Source organism: Astatotilapia calliptera, chromosome 20 (genome assembly GCF_900246225.1).
Source record: "Astatotilapia calliptera chromosome 20, fAstCal1.2, whole genome shotgun sequence".
NCBI lineage: Eukaryota > Metazoa > Chordata > Actinopteri > Cichliformes > Cichlidae > Astatotilapia > Astatotilapia calliptera.
Genome location: NC_039321.1, coordinates 28629305 through 28655574, shown reverse-complemented (window position 1 = coordinate 28655574; position 26270 = coordinate 28629305). Strand labels below are relative to the sequence as shown.

General features: G+C 40.7%; 2 protein-coding genes across 3 annotated transcripts; both read left to right on the top strand.

Annotated features, from left to right (window-relative positions):
• The first annotated feature begins 3467 nt into the window (after positions 1 to 3467).
• On the top strand, positions 3468 to 7393 carry tmem9 (transmembrane protein 9). The gene is made up of 5 exons (XM_026155106.1): positions 3468 to 3875; positions 5182 to 5273; positions 5410 to 5518; positions 5747 to 5878; positions 5983 to 7393. Exons 1-5 carry the CDS (start codon positions 3783 to 3785, stop codon positions 6124 to 6126), a joined length of 570 nt encoding a protein of 189 aa, XP_026010891.1. The 5' UTR covers positions 3468 to 3782; the 3' UTR covers positions 6127 to 7393.
• Positions 7394 to 8155: 762 nt separating this feature from the next.
• Positions 8156 to 26054, top strand: LOC113013226 (dihydropyridine-sensitive L-type skeletal muscle calcium channel subunit alpha-1). Of its 2 annotated transcripts, XM_026153957.1 has the most exons (45): positions 8157 to 8605; positions 9937 to 10042; positions 11946 to 12085; positions 12211 to 12344; positions 12513 to 12665; positions 12743 to 12948; positions 13036 to 13139; positions 13225 to 13370; positions 13455 to 13536; positions 13611 to 13771; positions 13865 to 14090; positions 14185 to 14392; positions 14763 to 14883; positions 14998 to 15112; positions 15199 to 15286; positions 15412 to 15481; positions 15782 to 15914; positions 16020 to 16149; positions 16237 to 16296; positions 16502 to 16608; positions 16734 to 16821; positions 17630 to 17737; positions 17849 to 17901; positions 17981 to 18127; positions 18306 to 18507; positions 18627 to 18785; positions 19794 to 19904; positions 19991 to 20074; positions 20651 to 20695; positions 21187 to 21213; positions 21307 to 21432; positions 21534 to 21599; positions 21704 to 21795; positions 21876 to 22035; positions 22130 to 22257; positions 22357 to 22453; positions 22535 to 22637; positions 22734 to 22835; positions 22931 to 23064; positions 23201 to 23326; positions 23573 to 23784; positions 23864 to 23928; positions 24149 to 24195; positions 24274 to 24348; positions 24571 to 26054. In XM_026153957.1, exons 1-45 carry the CDS (start codon positions 8421 to 8423, stop codon positions 24880 to 24882), a joined length of 5544 nt encoding a protein of 1847 aa, XP_026009742.1. In that variant the 5' UTR covers positions 8157 to 8420; the 3' UTR covers positions 24883 to 26054. The 2 variants fall into 2 exon arrangements, with proteins under 2 accessions (XP_026009741.1, XP_026009742.1); XM_026153956.1 differs by having other exon boundaries at positions 8156 to 8605; positions 22535 to 22835.
• The last annotated feature ends 216 nt before the right edge of the window (positions 26055 to 26270 follow it).

The window sequence follows — 26270 nt, the reverse complement described above, 5'->3', positions numbered from 1 at the left end:
GGCTCAGCTGGCTGACAGGCAGCTGTCCGTACAGATAAAGCAGAGCAGGGCACACACTGTACTCTGAGTCACCATCACTGCTTACTGCTGTAACACCTTTGCTATTGACACCTCTTTTGGTTACAACATTTCTCTAGCAAGCATCTCACGCTACCTCCAAAAAAGCAACATCACTGAAACTGATAACAGGCGATTTTTATCTTCTATCTCTGACTGAAGATCACACAGAGCTTTTTTTATTTAAAAAAAAAACATCCTGTAATTTAATAATTCTTTGATATTTTTTTTTTCCTGTAACTTCAACAGGATCAAACTAAACACAAAAAATGACAAGTATATTTCACATGTGGTCAATATTTAGACCTAATGCAGGGGACTTTGAGTGAAACACCTAAGAAGTAGTCTTTGTTTGATTACCATGGGAAAGAAAAATTCAATTCCAGGGGCCCAAAACAAGCCAGTGGCTGATGAAGACAAATGTGCAAACACATGTTGGCAGAATTGCTTTTTGGTTGACTGTGATCGGCTACGCTCAGGAGGGCGGAACCAGGAGTTGTGATTTATAGTTTTGCGCTGTCCCTGGATCACCACTGTCTGCTACCTCCCACTACTGTAATTACCACGTGTGTCCATTAGAATAGTCTTACTGCCCACGATGCATCACCTCAGCGGAGAGGAGAGATATCGCTTCAGAGATAGTCTTGTTATTCAAACAGTGTTCTCTCCAAAAGCATGATACAGAGGAGGGCAAAAAGACACTGCAGATGATGTGATAAAGGTCAAAAAGAAACATACTGAAAGGTTGAGGGGTGTATTGAAAATGCTAGATTAAGGACAAAAACCTGTAGATCCTATAGGTGAGTCATATAAGGTAGGTATTTATCTACAGTGCTGCTGCAGCTGTTTAGCTAATAATTAATTGGTTTTATGTAGCTCTATCTTTGAATTTCACAATATATTTTCTCTTGTTTTATTTTATATGCCCTATATCGTATCCACATTGCTCCAGATCCAAGTCTGCTTTGACTAACGTCTGCTGGTCGAGTTTGCTTTGCCTTGGGCCTTATAGCATCTCCTAGTGGGCAAAGTGCCTGATGCTTTCAGGTCCCTGGAAAATGAACGCTTTGAATAATGTGATTCAGTCAATACTTTCAGGTACCTTGACAAGTAAGAGAACTTGACACCCTCTGATGTTGTTTATGAGTTGAATTTCTCTGCAGTGTTTCCATTATGGATCATTTCCCTTTGCTGTTTTATAGTCAGGCTGCGTTCGCAGTTCACCGGCTAAAGACTTTGTCAAAATATTTGTATCTGCCCGCATCAATTACAGTGCTTTTTTTTTAGTTGAGTGGTAATAAACCACTTTACATAAACAACTACATTCATTTTTCTTTCCTAAATGAATATTTTTTTTACCAAGTCTACCCAAAGAAGAACTGAATCTTTTCCTTTCTTTTTCTTAAAAAGTCTGAACTGATAATGAGACCTGGCACTAGGCTCTGGTCAGTGTCATTTATGCTGTAATTGGCCTGGGGATTAAAGGGCAGCCATGCATCAGAGAAGATGAGAACTAAGTGGCTTACAATGACAGAAGTGAGAGAATGAAATATATTATAGACAGCTCGCACAAATCACCATCTAAAGCGTTTATTAGTCCAATTATGACGGAGATCATTACACGAATGAAGAAGTACATGCATGAGTTCATGAAGTAATCAATTGAGGAATCAATTAAAAACCAAAACACACTTAAAGCATTCAGAACTAACTTGCCAAGTGTATCAACAGCAAAAGGTCATTGACAGCATAAAAGACATCACCAGCCTAATATTGTCTGGGTGAAAGGTTTTCTCCACATAATCCGACCAGTTCTTGTCTTTTCATAAAACTAAACCTGCTCACTGTAAATAAAAATAAAACAGCAAAATTTAAATTTCTGACAAACATAAATGCCCGTGAAATATCACCTGTTAACTCCCACCCAAGAAAACAGCATCGTGGTTGGCATCTTTCAGTAAAAGAGTGGAAATCTTTTTTAATGTGTTGTTTTTTAAAGGAAGAATTTGAAAATAAGTAATTTGTACAGCATGAAAAAATGAGTACAAATATGGATTTCAGGGATTTCTTCTGTTGTCTGTGTATTTGTTTCACATGATTAAGTCTCCCATCACTCATATTTTTTAGGCGTACAAATAGCTCAACAACAACCTTGTAGGCAGACATAAACTGACTGAGTTCACGTCCTTTGTGAAACTGAAATCCCAGCACTCCAAATCTCCAAACTATATATAGAATAAACAAGTTCTTGGCAGCATTGCAGCTGATTTAAGTGGTTGAATCACAGGTCACACGAACGACAGTGTTTACACACAGACGGCGCTCTGTTGTTCACGCTGATATCGTAGCTTATTAGAGAAACAACCACGGTCTCGATTGATCTATATGACCGAAAGCTCAAGAGGTTCAGGCTGAATTTGTGAGTCATTGATTTCTGTGGCTTATTAAAGGTATGAGTAGCTTACTATACAGAGAGATGTGAAAGCAGGATTACCAGGAAATAGGGGTATTGATTGGGTCAAGAAGCTAAGACTCATATTTCAAATTCCAAAATGGAAACTGGATTTGACTCAAGAGCAGTGTTGAGTGAAACAATATAAAGCATCCTTGATTATTCTGGTCATTAAAAAAAAGATTAATAAAGGCTGCTTCATGTATATTATACATATGATTGCTATTTGGAATTATGCATCATTGATATATCTAATTTTTAGACACATTAATATTTAAGCATTATTTTAATGTTGTAAGTGGTCAAAATGTAAACATTTCATAGCTGAATTGCTTATTCTATCATCTGCAGTTCTGGAAATACCTACAGGCAGGTTAGAATTACCAGAGAACCTAACTCCATGCATGTCTTTGGACTGTGGGTGGAAGCTTAAGTACCCGGACAGATCCCCTCGCAAAGGCCACTCAAAAAGGCTCCAGACTGGATTCAAACCCAGGACCTTCTCGCTGTGTGGGGGCCGAACTAACCAAACTAAAACAAAACAAACAAACAAAAAACCACAGAAAACCCTCTGTTTCTCCAAAATATGCTGCATCTTCTTTTTCTTTCTGGTAGCTTCCATCATATTCAATAAAATGTGCAAAGCTTGTGACTTTTTGGTAACTTTCTTTGATGGGTATGACATCAGACAGGCTGACCTTTTTCCTTTTTCTGTCTATAATTAAAAAAAAGTCTTCCCTTCATATGCAACTAGTAAAAGCCAGACTTTAGAAAAGCGCATGTCCTGCAGAACCAGTCAAAATGTGAGACACTGTCTAAAGATATGTGTGCGTTTGTATGTGGGGGTAAAATGCTGTGCAGTCCCACATAAAGAGGGACAGTAAGTGATTATAATGTAACCTGCTTGATAAATATGCATTTATTTTATTGTACTTCTTATCTTGTCCAGAAGGTGGCGCCGTCTCTGCGTCTTTGCTGTCGGATTGTTTTCTTCATGTGTGACGAGTCCGGAATAAGGAAGGACAAAATTCATTTGGCGATCTTTGCTCTAAACAAAGTGAGAGCACACTTTCAACCTGAATGCAACGCAGAAACAGACGTTTTCCTCACTCTCACAGCGGAAGTTACCGCGTTGCGAGCTTTGTTTCTTCAGTTTTTACGACATTTCGTGTCGTGGATTTCCTGCCTTGCAGTGCTAGCTAGCTGCTATATTTTGACAGAGCCTTGCTGCTGATCCTTCAGTCGTCGTGCCAGTTGTTTTGCCTTTGGGGAAATGTCGTGTGGTTGGGGAAGATCCTGGATGTTTGCTGCAGCCGCAGTGGTGACCGTGTTTCTGCTGGATGTTGTCGTTTTTGCTCGAGCTAAGGTAAAAGACCTGCTGGTACACAGAGGATCTGTGTTTGTGGATTAAATGTCATCAAGTATCGCTTTGTTTATGGGAAGATGTTCAGTAAACTGTGCTCAGTTTTATTCAGTGAAATATAAAGATTGTATAGTTAAATAACGAAATGTAAAATAATAGTTCAAGGGCGATATTGTCAGCACAATTATGCAATTACATCTACTTAAACAATACCTGTTTATGTTAGTCTTACATTATTTTATCTAAATAATGATTATCTTGATTAAAGTTTTTGTCAGAATTTTCCCAAGTGCTTTTTTAACTAAACAACATAAGAATTTTCTTTAGAGACTATAAATCAGTTTTATTTGCGCACAGAAAAACATTATTAGGGTAAATATTATTATAATATAATATTATCTCTCTGAAAGATTTCAAAGACTCTGGAAAGAAAACTCGTGAGAGATGTGTCTAAATACCCCTGAACCACTGCCAGGACACTCGTGAATTTCTTAGCCAAGTTGGGAATTGTAGTCTTAAAGAAGACAATCAACTAGAAGTAGGAATACACTGCGAGGTTGCAGACTAACACAAACTCCAGTTCTGCAGAAGAGACGCCTTCAAAGCAGACTGAAGTCTGCCAAGGTCAACCTGGAGAATGAGTGTGCATAGAAAGTGAGTCCTTTGGTCAGATGAGACAAAAGGGAAAAGGTGTACAACTCACTGGGAATCTCATTAAGGTAGAAGGTATCATAAAAAATGGATACGTGAAGTGTTTGAAAGAAAACATCAAGCAGTCAGCAGCAAAACTGGGTCTGGGTTATGCTTTATTTTTCAACAAGATAATCACCCAAAACATGCGTCACTCCTGTGAAGAGCTGCCTCCAAAACACCACCGAATTTGGAGGCGTTTGAGAAATTGTCCTGGGATCACTCAGGAGGTGTGTGTGAGACTCGTTGGAAACTGCAAAAGTATAGTATCGTAGGCTAATAATTTTGGCTCTGGTATTTTTTGGCTAATGTGAAATAATTTTGTTTCTGTGCCCAAATTAAAATTATGTAAAAGAAAAGAAAAGCTGTGTTTTTAAACTTCTTGCACTGTCAAACAGCACTTAAATGCTCCAAAAGATAAAGTTTTCATAGAGGATCTCAACATTTTGTCCTTATCTGTGTGTTTGTGCCATTTGACTTAGAATAACTTGAGTATATGTCAGAGTGTTTGTTTGTATAACTGCTTGTGTTAATAACAGAGAGACGTCTGAAGTGGTGCTGTGGGGGAAAGATGGGCTGAATCTGGGCCACTTTTACAAAAGTTCCTTAATTCTTGCAGAGCTTTGAGGATGTCCGCTGCAAATGCATCTGTCCGCCCTACAGAAACATTACCGGTCACATCTATAACAGAAATTTCTCCCAGAAAGATTGGTAAGAAGAATATTTTTATTTAGACTTTCATGGATTTTTAAAGAAAAGGCGTTACTCTTTCACTGCGCTAGTGTTTTTAGGGGTTTTCTTTCTCTTAGCTCAGTAGAAATGACAAACGTTTTCATGTTTTTCACAGCAACTGCCTGCATGTAGTGGAGCCCATGCCTGTTCCTGGCCATGATGTGGAAGCCTACTGTCTGCTTTGTGAGTGCAAGTATGAAGAACGAAGCAGCAACACAATTAAGGTACAACTGACTTTCTCTTGGATATGACGACATATCTTCCTCAGCTTTGATTCCCAAGCAAAGCGGGTTCATTGTGATTGTTTGTCATACAAGATGAGTCGTTGAAAATCTTGCAAAGCCTTTCTAGTTTATTGTTTGTTTGTTTTTTTTTTAAAGAAAAGATTTGTAAGAATAGTTTGCAAAGCTTATATGTTGGATTCAATGAGTTACTCTTGCTAAATATCGCAGGTGACCATCATCATTTACCTGTCAGTCGTGGGCGCCTTGCTGCTCTACATGCTCTTCCTGCTACTGGTTGATCCTCTTATCCGCAAGCATGACCCGTACACCCAGCCGCTGCACAATGAGGAAGACTCTGAGGTAACCATTCAAGAAGACAGCATCCAAGCACACTCCAGTGTATTTATTTGGGTTCTGTGGAGTTTAAAGTTCTTGATTTCAAACCGTCTCTGGTTTGTGTTCAGGAGATGCGTCCGCAGGCAGAGAGCAGCAGCCAGGCCAGAGGAAACACGGTGCTGGAGCGGGTTGAGGGAGCACAGCAGCGCTGGAAAAAGCAGGTCCAGGAGCAGCGCAAAACGGTCTTTGACCGCCACAAGTTGTTAAGTTAAACCTTAAGGCTGACCTTAACGCCAAGTTTAGAGTGCGTAACCTTCCTGGGCCGTCTGCTATTACACCAGTGGCACTGTCACAAAACCTCTTGTCATTGCTGTGCACCCCATCTGCCGAATTAATATTTAAACATTACACATCTACTACGACAATGTTTAAACTTGGTTTATTTACTAGATGTAAAAACTTGAGATGGGCAAAGCTGCAGTTTAAAGAAAACTGATGCTTGAAGCACTGCTGAAGACCTAAAGTCATCTCAACAAATCCTTTCAGCAAATTGCACATCAGTGCAGCTTTGAATGTCTTAATAAAATAATAACTTTTCCCATTTTGCACTGGCTGTCAAAAGCATTTCAGCTTATTGTGTGTTAATATTTATAATTGTTTTTCCTTCAAGCATAATTTATGATGTGATCTCAGAATAAGCTAACTTAATTAGGACTGCTCTGTCTATACAGTTGCAATGCTGTTGCTATTGTTTTGGCACTAATTATTTATTGGTATTTAAATCTGGATGAATTTAATGTATGATTGTTGATTTTGGACTTTGTATACTCACATCTGAGCAGCGCCCCACTCTGTGCCTTTTCTCTCTTTGTGTGGGAGATCGTGTTTCTCCCAACTTTACAGCTTTCTAAAAATAACAGACGGAAAGGTCAACTAAGAAATTTCACCCATTGTTAACTAGTGCTTGCATTTGTATTAATTTTATTCTTACATTTTCTGACTGAACCCAGCACCATAGCCATGTGTGGGGTTTTTTTGTTTGTTTTTTTTTGTTGTTGTTTTTTCTGCAGCACAATTTGACGTAACACTCTTTTCATGCAAAGAGAGAAAAAGAAAAGGAGGCATTTATCAGAGTTTTAAAGGGACTCTCAGAAAAATCACAGGAGAATGCATTAAACCACTAAAGCTGATGATAATGTGGCAGAATCCAGATGCTTCGTGGCTTCAGGGCCTTGTGTGCATCATTATCTGTCAGTGAATTCCTGCTCGCATCCTATTACTGAAGCTCCCAGTTGGGAAATTATTAGTACAGCAAAAACAGGCACACTGGTTTGCATTACTGTACCTCATACACAGTATGATCTACTGAAGTTTATTGGTTTCTAATTTATCTTTTTAATTGATTTTTGATTAGTTGATTTGTAATTACTGTTTAATATCCCTTCTGTCAATGTATTATATGCATCTCTGGCCTAAGTGTGCTATAGAACCATATGTTTAGCTTGATGTGAAATAATAAAGGAAAATTCCTCAAAAAAAGGTTTTGGAATTTCTTTCTCCTGCAGTTACTTTTCTCCTTTCATATCTGCTGTTCCTGTTAATGGCGCTAGAGGGCGACAAAGTACACAGTAAGTGCGCGTTCTTGCACTGGTCTGTGGTGCTTGAAGATTGCTCACATGTTGAGTGGTTTTCAGCTGCTGGGAAAACAGTCACCTGTGGCATGTTTAAGACATTTTGCCAGTTTGAAAAGGTGTTTTGAAATGTGTAACTACAAACGTCCTGGTTTGGGAATTACACGTTTTGAAACAGCACTGCTTCTACCGACTGTTTTAAGGGTTGGTGATTGGTGGGCTGGTTGACTTTCATTTAAATTGTTTGGTTATGAACATTAACACTAAATAATTTGGTCACAGTGAATGTTACCGAGTATTGTGAGGCGCTTACAGCGGTTAGGGTGGGCTTACGGATACCTATTGTTCATTATTCCTTTAAATACCAGCCTTCAGTTATTATTTAGAAATGCCAAAAAGCTGCATTATAGTGGGGGTTTTTTTAATAACTACAAGTCTGTGTACTACTTATGAATCCTAAATACGAGGTTGACATTAAAGTAAAACACACACACACACACACACACACACACACACACATATATACACATACACAAACAAAATCACACAAAGACACACAGTCGTCGTCGTCGTCGTCCCCCCCCTCACTCTACCCTTATAATCATCCCCAAGCATGGCCTGCTGGTGGTTCATAATCTAAATTTAAACTATACCAAGGCCAACTGCTCCTCCAGTCACTCTGGGCTCCTGCTGTTTTTCCTGGACGCGGTGGGCTTATTTTGTCAGAGGCCCTCAGCCAGGCAGAGAGGCCTGTGGCTCTGCCCGGGTGAGATCGATAAAGGAGCGAGGAGGAGGAGAAGAAAGAGGGTGCCAGGGGGAGCCTGAGGAGGATCTGCTTTCACAAAGGGGAGACATACTGGACCTGAGTTTGGGATTTTACAATAAACGTTAACTTTCACAGGAATTTGGAGCCTGTCTAAGGTGAAGGCATCAAGATGGCGTCCAACACAGAAGCGGCCAAGCCGGTCATCATGAATGAAGAGGAGCTGAAGAGGAAGCAGAGGGAGAAGCTTAAGAAACTACAGGCCACTGGAGGAAACCCTCGACCCGCGAGATCTCTCTTCTTGCTCAACCTCAAAAATCCCTTCCGCAAGGCCTGCATCAACATAGTGGAGTGGAAGTATCCTTTAGATCTTTCAGTCATTACACACACGCCTCAGACAACTGTGTGTATTTTAGCAGAGATTTCAGTTTAAATATTTCTTTGAAATTCAAGGATATCAAGGCATTAATACAGTCAGCGCAGCATGGAGCGCCGTTTTAAAAATACTGACAGCAGGGCAGGGAATTAATAGCCTTGTTCACCTGTGGTCAGCATGCTCAAGCCAGGTCTCTTTCAAATGTGTGATGAGATGATCCCTGAAGTGTTAAGACTTTTGTAATGTTTCTGATCTGTATCAAAGTCAAGTTTGCAGCCTGTGGAGTTTCACCTGCTGTTAATCTGAGATCAGCTGACAAAAGCAAGGTAGTCTCATTCAACTCGCTCCTTTTTTTTTAAATGTCCAAGTAGTCATTTCAGCGTCCAAGTAGGAGAAGATGAAAGAGCACAAAGCAGGCTTTTGATAGAATGTGGCCCCTCTAGGGAATTTTCTGCTTTTAGCCTCATGTCCATTCCTGGATCCAGACTGGAATGAGTTGATCATACCAATCCAGTGATAGGAACCTCTTGTTCACAGCGTTTAAACGCAGATACACAGACTTTGAGTTTAACAGTGACCTCATTTTAAAACGTGATGATGTGTAAAGATCTGTTCTATTTGACATTTCATTCTGGTATGTTGGACCACGTCATGAGTCATTCCTCCGGCACAGTTTAATCACATTGGTATGTGGTTTGGTAACACAGGGCTTAGGTGCTGTATACAGAGCCAAATTATGGAAAATTACTAAAAGTCTGAAGGCCAAAAACAAAACTGTCCTCATACATGGATCACAAAATTTAAAGAGCCGCTTTTTTCTTTATTTCTTTCCTGGTTAACAGTCTGTGTTCAAATGGTTTGGTCATATTCTTGGGCTCTGCAGCTGTCCTGTGGCATCACACTGAGACATGGTGCTGACCTGGCAGGGGAATTCTCACACAGAGCCCCCTAAGGGTGAGAATGAAGCAGCACAGCAGGCAAGATTGCATTAAAGTGGAACACTTTTCTGGCTACCCGGGGGGGCTGTTTCAGGGATGATGTTTCAGGCAGCATTTAAAGGCACTAGTCAGTGCCTGCAGAGCTGATGCAGAGCTGGATCCCTTACACTGAATCACAAACGTAAAATAACTTAGTCAGATAAATAAACTGACCTTTTTATTCTTGTGAAAGTTTAAGTCACCCTCCCACTCTCACCCACTAACATCGTAAGATACTAAACATAAGACAATAGACCTTTGTGGATATTTGGGGGGGCAAAATGGGATTTTTGTTGCTGTTTGTTGTTGTCATGATCCTGAGCATCCCCTTCCAGAACCTTTGAGATCATCATCTTATTGACCATTTTTGCAAACTGCATCGCGTTGGCTGTGTTCCTACCCATGCCTGAAGAAGACACCAACAACACCAACTTAAATTTGGTAAATAAACATTGAGCCTTTTTTTGTTGCATGTCACATGACTGTATGAGAAGTCACTGCGGTGAATGATGACTATATCGGTATTTCATTTTCAGAATATTCATAATACATAAAAGAATTGAAACACTAAATTAATCTCATGTTTTTGGGTTCATGAAGGCTCAGTTTTACCATCACTAGTAGATGACTGTGCAGCTCTGATCAGCAAGTGAGTGTAGTAATATTAATTTACTACAGCTTTGAATCAGTGACAAGCTGTGGGATGCCAGACGCCATTTGAATGTGTCCAGAAACAACTCGGTTCTTTATTTGGAGCGCCATCTGTGTCTGCATCTGAGTCATCGAGTGTCTCGTTCTGAAGTGTAAAAAAGCTGGTGGCACGATGCTGATGTGTGTACAGAAAAATATTATTTTTCAGCTTCATAGGTGTGTGTTTTAAAGCTGTGAAACTGTTGGTAGTGTATTACAGGTCACAGACTTTACAACCCAAAGACAAACAAGGTGCGCATGTGAGCAAAAGATATATCTGATCTTGCACCGTGCATACATGTGGCCAGTGCTTATTGGATGTGTCCTATTGACACCAATGTTATGATAAATAGATCACTTTTTCTTAGAGGTTTGGCATTTAGCACAAATGTCAGCCATCACCAGCCATCGGTTACTTTCCTACATTAAGTCAATAATACTCCACACATATCTCTGGGTTAAAGTTCATGTCAGTCTTTGTGATTTATAGCCATTTTACTTTTATTAGGAACCCAAATCTCACCTGATCTCTTCATTGGCCCTCTTCCTAAATCCTCCTTAGTTCTTACGGTGCCATTCCTCAGAGGTGAAAATGTAAGAAGAGATGGACCAACCCCCTCTTTTACTGTTAGAAGTAGGTCAGCCTACATGCCGCCACTCCACTGATGCAGGTGATACAGGAGAATCCGCCAATGTTGCCTCGTGTAACCACAGCCACGTATTCCAATAATATGATAGCTTGTAATGTTGATGCGCAGTAGCCTAGCAGGGCAGCTTTCCTTGGTGAATTCGTTTTACTTGGGGTAACACTGAGTAAAAGTCTATAAATGTGTGTACACTTGTTAATGGATGCAGGGTCGGTGATTAGGTATGTGGGGACCAGTGTTTGCTGGTTCAGCTAGAGATTATTGAGCTGATTTAGGGAAATAAACTGCACATACCTCAAATGAATTCTCTATTTCTGATTGTTAGCACTGGAAGTAGGACTGGGTTCCTACTGGATTCTTGAAACTTTATCATACTGCTGTCATATTAAGAGCCTTTTGTTCTACAACATTTATATTCAGATCCATATATAACCACGTCTAGTCTGAGGAAAAATCCCTGTTCTGTGTTCCTGCCCTGTGTCAACACTGATAATAAAAGCACAGAGATGGGGACAATTTGCAGATGATGCTTTCATTCAGCCACTCACATTTTATCTGTCTCCTGCAAACAGTCTGCTTCATCTTCGTCTCACTTGCTACATGGTGTCAAAATGTTTCATCATTCACTCTGCGGGCACTGAGCCGTCCCTCTGTTCAACCTTCTGGAGGTTATGTTTAATCTGCATCAGAATGAACAAACTGGAAACAAAAGATAATGAGCTGCGACAATGCCAGCAACAGTTTTGCTGATCTTTTTTATGCTGTTCTTCCTAGCATATATTTCACAAGTCTGCCCAAGAAGAGAAAGAATTAAGCCTTTGCTGACCTCCAGTGGCTTTACTCATCTTTCTGTACTTGTGTGCTGCTCAGACAGCATCAAAACCAAGCTCTTCCTTCACATGTCATGTTGCTCTTTAAAATATTTAATCAATCATTTAATGCTTTATTAGAGAATATTATGTGAGAGTGAAAGTTTTTTTGTTCTCATTTTGTTCCCGTTGCTGCAGGAAAGTCTGGAGTATATCTTCCTGGTCATCTTCACGTTGGAGTGCTTCTTGAAGATAGTAGCATATGGGTTTGTGTTCCATGAAGGGGCCTATTTACGAAACTGCTGGAACATATTGGACTTTGTCATCGTCTTCATGGGGTAAGAGGATGTCTTAGCTGCAGGTAGACAGCTTATTTGTTAAGAATGTAATATATATTAAAATGTGATATACATAAACAATGTACCGGCTATGGCACTTACGGCTGTCTCATCTTTTCCTGCAGTCTCTTTACCTTATTTATGGATACCGTAAACATGGTGTCAGGTGTGCCAAAGGAGAAGGGTGGGGGCTTTGATATGAAAGCACTGAGAGCTTTCAGAGTACTGCGGCCTCTACGCCTCGTTTCTGGAGTCCCCAGTAAGAACCAATCCACACCTGCTACAGAGAGATGCTGATTCTAGATTATACACATTAAATTCATCTGATACACTGAACATTAGAGTGTATGGGCATGTATTATGAGTCTGTAACAGTACCAAGTTCTTATGGTTCTGTAACAAACTGGGTTTATTTGTTCACTTGCAGGCCTACAGGTGGTGATGAACTCCATCCTTAAAGCGATGCTGCCTCTTCTACACATTGCTCTGCTCGTCTTCTTACTGGTCACTATCTATGCCATCATGGGGCTGGAGCTCTTTAAGTGCAAAATGCATAAGACCTGCTATTACAAAGGCACAAGTATGTTTAAAAGAACACTGAGTGAGACTTACTTGCACCTGGGTCTTTACATTAAGCTGTTAAAACTTGCCCCACAGATATCTACGCCACAGCAGAGGGTGAACTGCCTGCCCCCTGTGCTCAGGCTGGTAATGGACGCCGCTGCATCATCAATGGCACGGAATGTCGGCCCGACTGGGAAGGTCCCAACAACGGGATCACCCACTTTGATAACATTGGCTTTGCCATGCTGACAGTATACCAGTGTATCACCATGGAAAGCTGGACCAAAGTGCTCTACTGGGTCAGTGGCTGAATATTGTCTCAAATTCAGTGTGCAGTTTGCAGCCAAATAAAATTCACTGATTTTGACTGACACCCTGGGTTTTAGGTGAATGATGCCATAGGGAATGAATGGCCCTGGCTCTATTTTGTTCCTCTAATTCTGCTGGGCTCATTTTTCGTGCTCAATCTGGTTCTGGGTGTGCTCAGTGGGTAAGATTACCCTCCTTCCATAAATCTAACATTTTCACGTAAACAGAGAAATAATAGAATAACGTGTGTTTGCTGTTCCACACAGAGAGTTTACCAAAGAGCGAGAAAAGGCCAGGTCACGTGGAGAGTTCCAGAAGTTACGAGAGCGTCAGCAACTGGATGAAGACCTCCACGGCTACATGGAGTGGATCACTCACGCTGAAGTCCTGGATGCTGATAGAGAAGGAAAAGGTGCGCTCTAGAAAAGAAAAAAAAAACCTCTGAACATTTGTCAACAAAGAAAATCTCGGATTATAGCTGCTTTTTTCTTATCAGGACTCCTGCCTTTGACCAGTGGAGATTCAGACACAGACAGTCTGTATGACCTGGAGGGCAAGAGTCGAATAATCTATTACTAGTGAGTTTCCCACTGTGAAAATTTCTGCTGGCATTCAATATGAAACAGTAAGTTAGAGTTGTTTTTGTGCTTAGCCGCCTGGCTCGGCGTTGGAACCGTTTCTTCAGGATGAAGTGCCTGGTGTACGTGAAAACCAGGGCGTTTTATTGGGTGGTGATGTTCCTGGTCTTCCTCAACACTCTGACCATAGCCACAGAGTACCACCACCAGCCTGAAAGCCTGACTTCCTTTCAAGGTTGATCATTTACATATATATTTTAATAAACAATAGTTTTGCGTATATTCCAGTTACTTATTCATTTGTCCATCTCTTCCATCATCTCAACAGATGTGGCTAGCCGGGTGCTGCTGGTGCTGTTTGTCATTGAGATGTTTGTGAAGATGTATGCTCTGGGACCCAGGGCATATTTCATGTCTCTATTTAACCGTTTTGACTTCTTTGTGGTACTATGTGGTATCCTGGAGATGATCATGCTGTCTGCAGGTGCTGTGGCTCCCCTGGGTTTCTCTGTACTCAGGTGTATCCGCCTGCTGAGGATCCTCAAAGTCACAAAGTAAGCCGAGATCGCGTAAAATATCCCCGTAGTATCAGTATAAGCTATTATAGCGTAACCCGTTGCCATTTACCACCTCTCGTTTGTGTTTCAGGTACTGGAAGTCACTCAGTAATCTTGTGGCCTCTCTCCTTAACTCCATTCGCTCCATTGCCTCGCTCCTTCTTCTTCTTTTCCTCTTCATTGTCATTTTCTCACTCCTGGGCATGCAGGTTTTTGGAGGGAAGTTTAACTTCTCTGACCACAGAGCCAGGCGCAGCAACTTTGACAACTTCCCTCAGGCCTTGATCAGTGTGTTTCAGGTGAGACCAGGCACTCGTTTCGTAGGCTCTTCTTTAAACTTTTAAATACGAGAAGCACTCAGAAAGCTCAAACCTCAGAGGCAGTACAATTTCAAGGATAATTTTAAAGATCAAAGGCATTTTATGATAGTTTGACTTTATCTGACATTGAAGAAGAGGTCAAAGATCCAAAGTAATGTGATATTTGGAATCACCACATATCATTCCCTATATGCCTCGGATGTAATGACTGATTTGAGTTGTTAAAACAGATTTTTGCATTCAGTAGTTTAAATGAAGCTCATTTCACATTTGATTTCCAGTCCTATCCATTCATGCATAACAATAAGTCATCATTTTTCTGCTTTTTAAACTCTTAACCGTTTCTCAGATCCTCACAGGAGAGGACTGGACATCCATCATGTACAATGGAATCATGGCCTATGGAGGGCCTGTCATTCCTGGCATCCTGGTCTCCATCTACTTCATTGTTCTCTTTGTCTGTGGAAACTGTATCCTTCTCATACGCTCACACTATTATTTTGTTTTTTGCTTTTTTTAAACTATGCATGGAGATAATGTTAACATTCATGGTTCATTTCTTTTCCTGAGCTCTTTGCAAACAGATATCCTCCTCAACGTCTTCCTCGCTATCGCCGTCGACAACCTCGCAGAGGCTGAGAGTTTGACTTCAGCTCAGAAAGAAAAGGCAGAGGAGAAGTTGAGGAAGAAGCTACTAAGGTGAAAGGGGGAAAAAAGCAAAACCAAAGGTTTAAGCCAGCTGAGATAATCTGCTCGATCTAATTATTTTCCTTCTTGCCGTACAGGGCGAAAATGCCTGAGAAGACTGATGAGGAGAGAGAGAAGATAACTAAGCAGAGGGCCAAGATAGAAGGCATGCCCACCACAGCCAAGGTTACTGTTGTTTCTGGCTTCATGTCACTTCGTTACTCTTGAAATGTATGTAATTTGGCAGCATGAGTATCTAGAAGAAATTAACATCCTTGTTTTTCTTTTCTTTCTTTCTTTTTTTTTTTTAGCTCAAAATTGATGAATTTGAGTCTAATGTCAATGAAGTGAAAGATCCATTTCCACCTGCTGATTTCCCAGGTAATACAAGAAAATAATTTGAACCTTTCTCAGCGGTGTAATTGTAGCAGAAGGAGGTCACTAACTGCAAGAATTTGTAATCCTTGCACCAGCTGTTTATCAAGGCTGCTGTCTTGGCTGTGTTACAGTATAAGTATAGTAACCTGTCATCACAGTTAGACTCAGCTAATTCCCCGTGTTGTGTTTATAGCACACTCCCCTGGTGACTACCATATGAAGCCTACAGCATCATTACGGGTCTTTGCTTCAGGCTTTCATTTGAATACCTCCAGTAATCTGAGCCTTTTCTATCTATTGTAGGTGATGATGAGGAGGAAGAGCCTGAAATCCCTATCAGCCCCCGGCCCCGACCAATGGCGGATCTGCAGCTGAAGGAAGAAGCAGTTCCGTTACCTGAAGCTAGCTCCTTTTTCATTTTTGGCCCTCAGAACAAGTAGGAAACAGACCATCATCCAGCTCAACACCAACCTGAAAACGATATCATATCATAATAAATGCTGCAAACATTTACCTGTGCCTGTGTGTTTTTACAATCTAGGTTCCGTAAATTATGCTACAAGATCATCAATGCTTCGTCCTTCACCAACTTAATCCTCCTCTTCATCCTGCTCTCCTCCATCTCATTAGCAGCTGAGGACCCCATTGATCCCAAGTCCCCCAGAAACCAGGTAAAAGCCAGGTGTAGGTGATCCAACTGAACAATTTCTGTTGGATGAAGGCAAAATGTGACTGTTTTTTCTGTGTGCTTCTTTCAGATCTTGGCCTATGCTGATATTGTCTTCACATCTGTGTTCACCATTGAGATTGTACTGAAGGTAGATTTAACAGTGTAACAGTAGTAAAGAGCATTACTGATGGATCCAGCTCTAATGTCATGCTATATTACATTATTGATTAACCAGCTAGTTTGTTATAATTTGTCTGAGACTGAAGTTTAGAGGAGTTTTCTTGTTGTACTGAAGGTCAACCACTTAAAAAAAGAGTCTCTATTCAACTGTTCTCTGTTTATTTCACTGACAGATGACGGTGTATGGAGCGTTCATGCACAAAGGCTCGTTCTGTCGTAACTCTTTCAATATTCTGGATCTGATTGTGGTCGGAGTGTCTCTTCTGTCTATGGGAATGGAGTGAGTTTTCATGATGCTCAAGTTAAATGAAAAGATCACCATTGTTATTTTATGCTTAAATCATACTAGTTTCTTAGATATGAATTTAAAGGCTGCTTTCTGCCATGTGTTCTTGTTGTGCGCAGATCCAGTGCCATCTCCGTCGTGAAGATTCTCAGGGTGTTGAGGGTGCTGAGGCCTCTCAGAGCTATCAACAGAGCCAAAGGATTAAAGGTAAAACACACGCACAGTTTGCTTGAGAGCTGTGAGCCTGAGTGAGAGTCCTCAGAGAGACTCTTAAGGAAAAGTCAAATAAGTGGAAAGTTGCCTGATACCCATAAAAACTGCCGTATTAAGTTTAGCAACTACAATTGTAAAAAGGTCAGGGGTTGGCAGCATTTTTTTAAGTGAGCCACATTGACTTATCCTTCTGAGACTCTCAGTACTCAAATGGGGACAATACATTTAGATTTTTCATACTTCATTAACTAATCATAAGTAGCAGGGGAAAATAAAAATGCATCCCAAACAAGAGCTAGATAAGTTAAGCAGAACACCCAAATCCACCCAAATGCTATACCTTTCCAACTAAATTCACCTCACCAATGGTTTAAATGCAACGCTGCATTGGTATCTGAAAAAACAGTGCAAAATTGAGTGCATTGAAATTGAGTTAAGACCCACTCCATTCAGTCCCCTTCATTTCATTGTATAAGGCCACCTCCCATTGGGTTTGGGGAGATAATTTTCCTTTTCTTTGTAGGTCATATTAAGACAGTTTGCTGGCTTTGGGGTCATATTTTCCCCAGGTGTGAGTTAGGTAGTTTCGTCTAGTGGTCCAACCTTCACCTGCAAAGTAACTAGTAATTTTCTCCAAAGGGAATCAATAAATGTAAGAGAATATAAGGGTAAAGTAAGAGAAAATGACCGGATATTTTCAGATAGATATGGATTTTAAGTGATCAATTAACATCATGTCTTTCACTTGTATGTCTAGAGTTCTCCTCAGTGTTTATTGGATTTTGTTTGTCTTATATGACAGCACGTGGTCCAGTGTGTATTTGTGGCCATCAAAACAATTGGTAACATCGTCCTGGTCACCCTGCTGCTGAATTTCATGTTTGCCTGCATAGGAGTCCAACTCTTTAAGGTAATTTTTAAATTCTGAACTAAAGCTGGGTGGCCTAAGATACCATAGAGGTGATAAGTCAAAACTGCTCTTTGGTAAATATAACTGCTGAATTGTGTCACTTCCTTTCAGGGTAAATTCTACAGCTGCACAGATGTGTCCAAAGTGACTGAGGAGGAATGCCAGTAAGGAAACTAACATCTTATCGCAGATTTCATTCCACCATCATCTATTTGAACTAATGTTCCTTGTGTCTGCTCTCAGAGGTTTCTACTTGAAGCATATGGAGAATTCCCTGCAAGACACAGTAGTGGCTAAGAGAGAATGGCTTAACAATGACTTTAACTTTGACAACGTGCTCAATGGAATTCTGGCTCTGTTCACCGTTTCCACATTCGAGGGCTGGCCAAAGTAAGCACACAATCTGTTCTGGTTTGATCAGCTGCATTTGTGATAAGCTTGACTGAGTGAGGAGTTAGGTGGAAAGTGACAAACGAGTATTTCCATTGACTGGAAATACTGTAAGTCATTGATTTGACCATATCTCAGTTCACTGATTTATTCATTTTTCATCTGCATTTGTTTGCAGACTCTTATACAAAGCCATAGATTCAGCTGAAGAAGACATGGGTCCAGTCTTCAACAACCGTGTCGACGTGTCCATCTTCTTCATTATCTACATCATCATCATAGCCTTCTTCATGATGAACATCTTTGTGGGCTTTGTCATAGTCACCTTCCAGCAGCAGGGTGAGCAGGAGTATAAGAACTGTGAGCTGGACAAGAACCAGGTACACTGAGATGAGGCCAAGGACAGTACTACTGGTAGTCTAATTATTCAAAATAAAAACATGTTGCAACTCTTTTTTTTTCCTTTAATGTGTCTGTTGTCTGTTCGTTGTCTCTTCAGCGCCAGTGCGTGCAGTACGCTCTGAAGGCTCGTCCTCTGAAGTGCTACATACCCAAAAACCCGTACCAGTACAGGGTCTGGTACATTGTCACCTCCTGCTACTTTGAGTACCTCATGTTCTTTCTGATTATGCTGAACACTTTGTGTCTTGGGATGCAGGTATGTACATTTTGTTGCCTAATATATATTAATGGTCCTCATAGAAAATACTAAATGTCATTACTGAGTATCTTCAGTCTGGGACCGAGATGAATCTGAGAGATCCTGATTTATATGCTTTAGCAGAACATCTCTGGCTCCTTGCAGGAGCTGATGACACTGACAGACATTTTTCTGAGCAGATGTAGGGGGGGGGGGCTGTTTGTGCTTCTGTCACCCTTCATTATGTCACATGTTTTATGCTCTAAATAACTATAGGCCTAACAAAGAGGCTTCTGCACCTAATGATACCCACAGACTCTGAATAAGCTAAAAGTCCCAAACATAAAATTAACATTGAGGTCATGTCATCATGCATGAATCTTTACTGATTATTCATAGATAATTGCACCAACAACATGTACACTGCAGTGCACAGCTTGTGCACAGACACCTCTGCAGGATACCCACCTCAGTTTCCTTTTAGGTTAAACATAGTTACTTTGATAGCGTGCATTAGAGAAAAAATTATTTTCCCCTGGCAAACACAGGAGCTCGTCAGTGGCTGTGTCCATTATTTATGATGGAGTCTGTTGTTAATTACGGCCCTCGGAAATTCAATATGAACTGAGAGGTTCCAGACTATTTTTAATAGTTTGTCTGGTGACCAAGTAACAGTATTTTGTGTACTCTTCCCAAACCATGAGGGTTGTTTACGTGAGCATTCCCTATAATTCTTTGACAATTCATCCCACCATGATGTGCATGTGAGGTGCTTGTTAATATATATATTTTTTTTTAAAAGGTTTGTAAAGCAGCAGAGAATGGGATGTGTAGCAGACCTAATTATAAAAATGTCAGTGTGGGCCTGATTTATGTGTTGTAAATGTAATCTTATTTGAGTAGTTTAAGCATCAGTCCTATTACTAAATAGTTGACTGTTTAGTAATCGGACTGATGAATGTGGATTTGTATTTGGTTAGTGCTAAAATATTTAAATATATTTGTTTTGTTCCCTCTTTAAAACAGCACTGTAATCAGTCGGACCACGTCACAAAGCTGTCAGACATTCTCAACTTAATCTTCACGGTGCTCTTCACTGTGGAGATGATTCTTAAGCTCATGGCTTTCAAAGCACGGGTAAACGCTCTAACGATTATTGTCTGGATTCTTATCCACCCACTCCCACTGCCTAATGTGTCAGTATGCTTCACCTGTCTGTGCAGGGTTACTTTGGAGACCCGTGGAATGTGTTTGACTTCATTATTGTTATTGGTAGCGTTGTTGACGTCATCCTGAGTGAAGTTGATGTGAGTACATATAAGATTTACATACATGCATATTTTATATCATTATTAAAGAACACCATTATGAAGTGAAACTGCTTTGTTTGCTATATTAAGACATTTTTAGTGCGATATGATTTAGAATGACCACATGTATTTATTTAGTAATCTTACCCAGAAGCATATAATTGTGGCCCAACAGCTGATTGGCACCAGGAGAACTAGTTCACAGGACATGGTCAGTACTGTTGTCGTCCTTTCCCACCTTATCCCATCCATCTCCCCGTCCTCGGTGCCTTGTGCAGCCTGGGATGCATTTCCATCACAAAAACCACCATGTGACATCTTGTGCGAGCACTTAAAAAGAGCACAATATCAAATAAGAATTCAGTTTTATTTTAGGTGGTAATGCTACTCGTGCTGCTTAGTGTTTCCTCTTGGTGATCACAGTTTTTATTTTTCAGTCATGGTTGCACTGCAATGCCAGACTTTTTCCATCCACGAGCACAAGCTTGCAGCAGTTTCACTTTTGTTGAATCAAAGCCCATCAATCCCTCTGCCACCCATGCACCTCACTACTCATCTGTCTATCCTCTACAGAGTGCCCTGGCCGATAGTGGAGGACTGTACTGTCTCCATGGCTGTGTAAATATCTGATCTCCACTGCTGCATGTGCTCTGCTGTGTGAGCACGCCACTAAAGTATCGCACTAATGTAACAGACCGTGTGTTGCTTAACCTTCTGGTTAAACCTTTCTGTTTACACTGTCTGCATCATCTTACATAGCGAATATAAAACAAATCTCAAGGGCGTGGCAATATTATGTTGCAGTATGGCTCGTACTGTTTTTTATAAACACGGCTATGTCTCAAGACTATGTACTATATTGGTAGGAAGTATTAATCATTGCTTGACTGCAAAAACAAAGTTAATATGTCCAAAATAAAGCGTGTGTAGCTTGTCTATTTTGCATGAGTTACAAGCGGCTTTGATCTGAAAGATTTGTAACTCATCAAAAGTGGAAAATGACTCTAATATTAACCCTATTTTGAAGTCATATTTGAATAATATTTAACATTATATTAAATGCAACACATACCGCTGCAACCTCTCACTTCTTCCTCTGCTTTGTTCAGGAGACGAATCCAATGCAAGTAATTGCGGTAAGCCTGAACTCTTCAGACATTTAAAACCAGTCATGTTTTTGTTTTTTACTTGAGGTTTCATTTCATGAAATTCCTTCTTTGTGTCCAAAGGCCTCTGAAAATGCTTCTGTTTCCATCACTTTCTTCCGACTCTTCCGTGTTATGCGTCTGGTCAAACTGCTGAACCGTTCGGAGGGCATCCGTAACCTGCTGTGGACCTTCATCAAATCTTTCCAGGTCATCATTGAAATCGTTGTCGTCGTGACTTTTTTATTTCAAATTTCCATTGCGCTTCCCAGTGATGACTTTTTAATAATGTCATTGTTTTCTGCCTACAGGCTCTGCCTCATGTAGCTCTGCTCATCGTGATGCTCTTCTTTATCTACTCTGTCGTTGGGATGCAGGTACAGAATTCAAACTGCAAAAAAAATGTCACTGGTTACACTTTGCTATTTTTTGTTATTGATGATTGACGCTGAATTTTAAATGGCATTGTTTCAACCTTTAGATCTTTGGAAAGATAGCATTAGTGGATGGTACTCAAGTCAACCGCAACAACAACTTCCAGACATTCCCTCAGGCTGTTCTGATGTTATTCCGGTGAGACCAGGTTCTGGACTTCAATTGTGTTTTGAACACAAAACATCATTTCATTGTTTGGTTTATGTTTACATATCCAGATGTGCTACTGGAGAGGGTTGGCAAGAGGTCATGATGGCGTCAATGTATGGAAAAAAGTGTGACCCCAAGTCTGACTTCCTGCCAGGAGAAGAGTACACCTGTGGGTCCAATTTTGCTGTCTTTTACTTCCTCAGCTTCTACTGTCTCTGTGCCTTCTTGGTGAGAATTCAACATTTTTCTTTATCTATTATATATATTCATATTATAGGGATGATATATGAAACAAACAATATTTATTTATTGCCTATTCTAGATCCTCAACTTGTTCGTAGCTGTAATTATGGACAATTTTGACTATCTGACCCGTGATTGGTCTCTGCTTGGTCCACACCATCTGGATGAGTTTAAGAAGATCTGGGCTGAATATGATCCCGAAGCTACGTGAGTGTGAAATCTCATTTCTTAACTCATTTCTTTTCAAATAAGCCTTGGGATGCTGTTTAATTGGGTATTACTCGCGATGTTCCTCTGATCTAACAGGGGGAGAATCAAACATCTGGATGTGGTGACGCTGCTGCGAAGTATTCAGCCTCCTCTGGGCTTTGGCAAATTCTGTCCTCACCGGGCTGCATGCAAGGTACAGAAAGGCCTAAAGTAGCACTGTGTGGGGCTTGCAAGTATGCAGGAGCCCATATTAAAGTTTTCCTGCTTTTTGTAGCGCTTGGTCGGTATGAACATGCCTCTCAACAGTGATGGCACGGTCACCTTTAATGCCACGCTTTTCGCTCTGGTCAGGACTGCACTCAAAATTAAAACAGAAGGTACGGTATACATGTTTTATGCAACATACATGTTTCCTTCAGCCTCATCTGCTACTACTGTAACAACGCTCCATTATCTTGAATCGTTCCTAACAGGTAACTTTGAGCAGGCCAATGAGGAGCTGAGAGCCATTATAAAGCAGATCTGGAAGCGCACCAGCATGAAACTGTTAGACCAGGTCATTCCTCCTATTGGAGGTGAGGCAGTAGTATATGTCATGTTTCACATTTACAAAATAATCCAGCGTCTCTGAACACAGAGCACACTGTGATTATGTTATGTCTGGTTATAGATGATGAGGTGACTGTGGGGAAATTCTACGCGACCTTCCTTTTGCAAGACCATTTGCGCAAGTTCATCAAGCGTCAAGAGGAGTATTACGGCTACCGTCCAACTAAGAAGAGTGCCTCAGGTCCAGAGATCCAGGTGAGCTGGGGTTTTCCTTTTCCGCTTACAGTGCAAGTAAATGTACTCTATACTGTAAATCAGCAGTACTCAGCTTTATCTCTCGGTGATATGTTCCTCTGTCCTTCATTTATCCACATTCTCCATGTTTTTCTAGGCGGGGTTGAGGAGTATAGAGGAAGAAGCAGCTCCAGAAATGCACAGAGCCATTTCAGGAGACCTGCAGAATGAAGAAGAGATGGAAAGAGCCATGGAGGAGGCAGGAGAAGAGGCCATTTATCAGGTGCAAAACAACGTCGGCAACGATACGGTGCATTCGTATTCCCATTCTGCAGCACCTTTGTTATGGCCTCCTTTATTTGTTTTATTAATAAAAAAATCTTTAGTGGATGGAGACTTTTTTTTGGCTTTTCATCCATTAGAAACCTTTCTGAAAAGCAGTCAGATGACATCAACATTTCGTTAAACCTGCCTTTACGTTGTTGCATACTATTTCATTATTAATATGTATCTTGCTTTGTATTTGCAGCGTTCACACCACCTGTTTGGTAACCAGGTAGAGTCGTTCTCCACTGAGCCGGCTAACACTCAGTCCCAACAGGTGACCAACATGCGGCCACTCAGTTTCTCTGAAAGCCAGCCCGAGTCCCCACCAAGCTCAGCCTCAGCCTTGGTGTCTGGTACAGAATTTTTCCCCACAGCTCCACCAAAGAGCAACACTAACAACAACGCCTTTGCAGAGTGAGTACCAAAGTGCTCTCCTGATCAGTATGATGGCGTACCAGTGCCGTTATGAGTGATCATTTTTGTTCCCTCTCAGATTTTCATTTGAAAGAGAAAGGACTCCGGATGAGTTTTACAATCCTTGTGAGGATGAGGAGGCAGGTATGGCACAAGCAAGAGATGATATGCTGCATATGTTAAATCGAAACCACAGAAGAAGTCCAATCAAAGATGAAGGTCTTTGATAAGACTTTTTAATGTGGCCATGGAAAATTCTGGACGGATAATAACTCCAAATTAATAAACTGAGACATGAGCCATAGGAATGCTTCGTAATTGCTTATTTATATATTCATTAATGTAATTATTTTACCTCTTTCAGCCAGCAGACATGCCTGGAACTTCACAGTGAGAACAGGCAGAACACAGGTAATATTTTATTGAAGGTTGACTCATCCAACAACAGATTATGCAGGCGATATATGAATACTTACCTTCTCTATGCAGTTCCCTTATGACCCTAACTATGGTGACAGTCAGAGTCAGAGTTCACACACTGCAGCCGACCACCTCGTCCAAGAGGTAGGTGTCAAAGTGGCTGATCAGGTCTTCTTTTCTACTCTAATTAAATGCCACGTCTAACATCTGCTGTCAGGTTTGTCAGAGATGGGTTACGTTAAAGCTAGTTCTGGACTGAATTAACCTGTACAATAACTGAAAGGATTTAACATAACACAATGGTTATTAATACACTAAAAATAATACTGTACGCGAGCACAAACCTGAATGTTGTTGTTTCTTTAGGCTCTAGAGAAGAGTGGACTGGTCTCCCTGGCCAGGGACCCGGGCTTCGTCTCATTAACAAAGAAAGAGATGGCTGAAGCCATGCACATCTCAGTATCTGACATGGAGGGTGTGGCTCAGGGCATCCTCAAAGAACGCTCCAGCAGCATGACCCCCGTTAAAAAGAGGCGTCCCATCCCTGTCCCTTCTCCTGCCCCAGCGGCGGCAACAGTGGTAACAGGCCGGCCAGATCCAGCTGTGAGGAGAAAGAAACGTCCGATTCCCACGGTTCCCTCCGCACAGGGACCGTCTGAAACCGACTCCGGAGTGTAGGGACTGTCACCTGGATTTTACATGGTTATCATGACAGTTTTGTATTTTTAGTGTGTGACTCCAACTCACATCACTTTACCAAGCTTGTTGCTTCTTTGAAAATCTGTAACAGTCAGGATGGCTCAATGCCTGCAGACAGTTGGAAGGTTTCATGTTTTGGTTGAAACATTAACTGAGAAGTAACAATATATCTACTAATGAAACATCTAATACTTCAGATTTGACGAATTAATAAAAACACTGTACTTGTCTCAGAGTAAATGGATTGATGCACTTCTTTCTTTGTAGTGTTTGTTGAGGTTATCCATTCCATAGCCTTTGGGACAGCCACGTCAGTGAGCCGCGTGTCTTACTAATGAGGAATGAGGAAAGTCGGAAAGTGACCTGTGGTGGAAATGTCACTCAGTGAATTCATACAGAAGGTAACTTTACTGCATCTTTACTGTGATGCAGTTCAAACAAGACAATGGCACAGGACTCCACTAGGGGGAACCAGTGGTTTCTTTGCATTCAGGCCCCAAAATATTGAAGCATCTTAAAGGGGCTCTGGTGCTAACAGTGCAAGATGAAGGTTGTGAAGCAGTGTCCTCTGATCTATTAGGATTTCACTGTGTTGTAATCTGTTAGTCTCGAACGAGATTTCTTTTGCTCACAAATGTTGTTATATGAACCATGAAAGGAAACTGAGGTCAATCTAATGGAATTATTAACTACTGATCAAGCTATAATAAGTATTTTATGAATTTCAAACACAAACTGAAGCAGTTGAGCGGTGCCTGCAGTTTTTACGTCACTCTAACGCTTCACACATAAATTTGTGATGAATAAGTGTTGGGAGAAATTTAGTAAAGATTTATCAGCATACCTGGGGTATGGTTGATTTAGCTTGATATGTCACTGAAACTTGTCGTTTTATTCATAACTGTGTGGATACGATTGTTGCATTGTTTCATGTTTGTGCTTAACATCAGGTATCGACAGGACTGTTTTGTTTCATACATTATCCTCTGACCTGCTGTCATGCATACTTATTGTTTAAAATTATGGAGATACTAGTAGTTTGAGTTATCCTCCCATCATAATTCTAAAGTTCTAAATCTGTCCCACTAAGGGTTGGTTTTACTTTGGTATGTTCACCATTGGCAAAAAAAATAAATCATCCAAAAAATGTACTTTGAGGTTTTATTTAATGACTGATGTCTGACAACGAAATGATAAGTGTTCAAATAATCAAAACTAATGAGAGAAATATACTTGTGCAACGAGTTAATGCAGACACAGGCTTTATTGAGAAGCAAAGTGAACGCTTTCATTGGTGCCTCTGTAGACGTTTGTGTGAAAACAAGGACTATAAATAGCCTCGCCTACCAAAGCCCTATTCCCCCTTA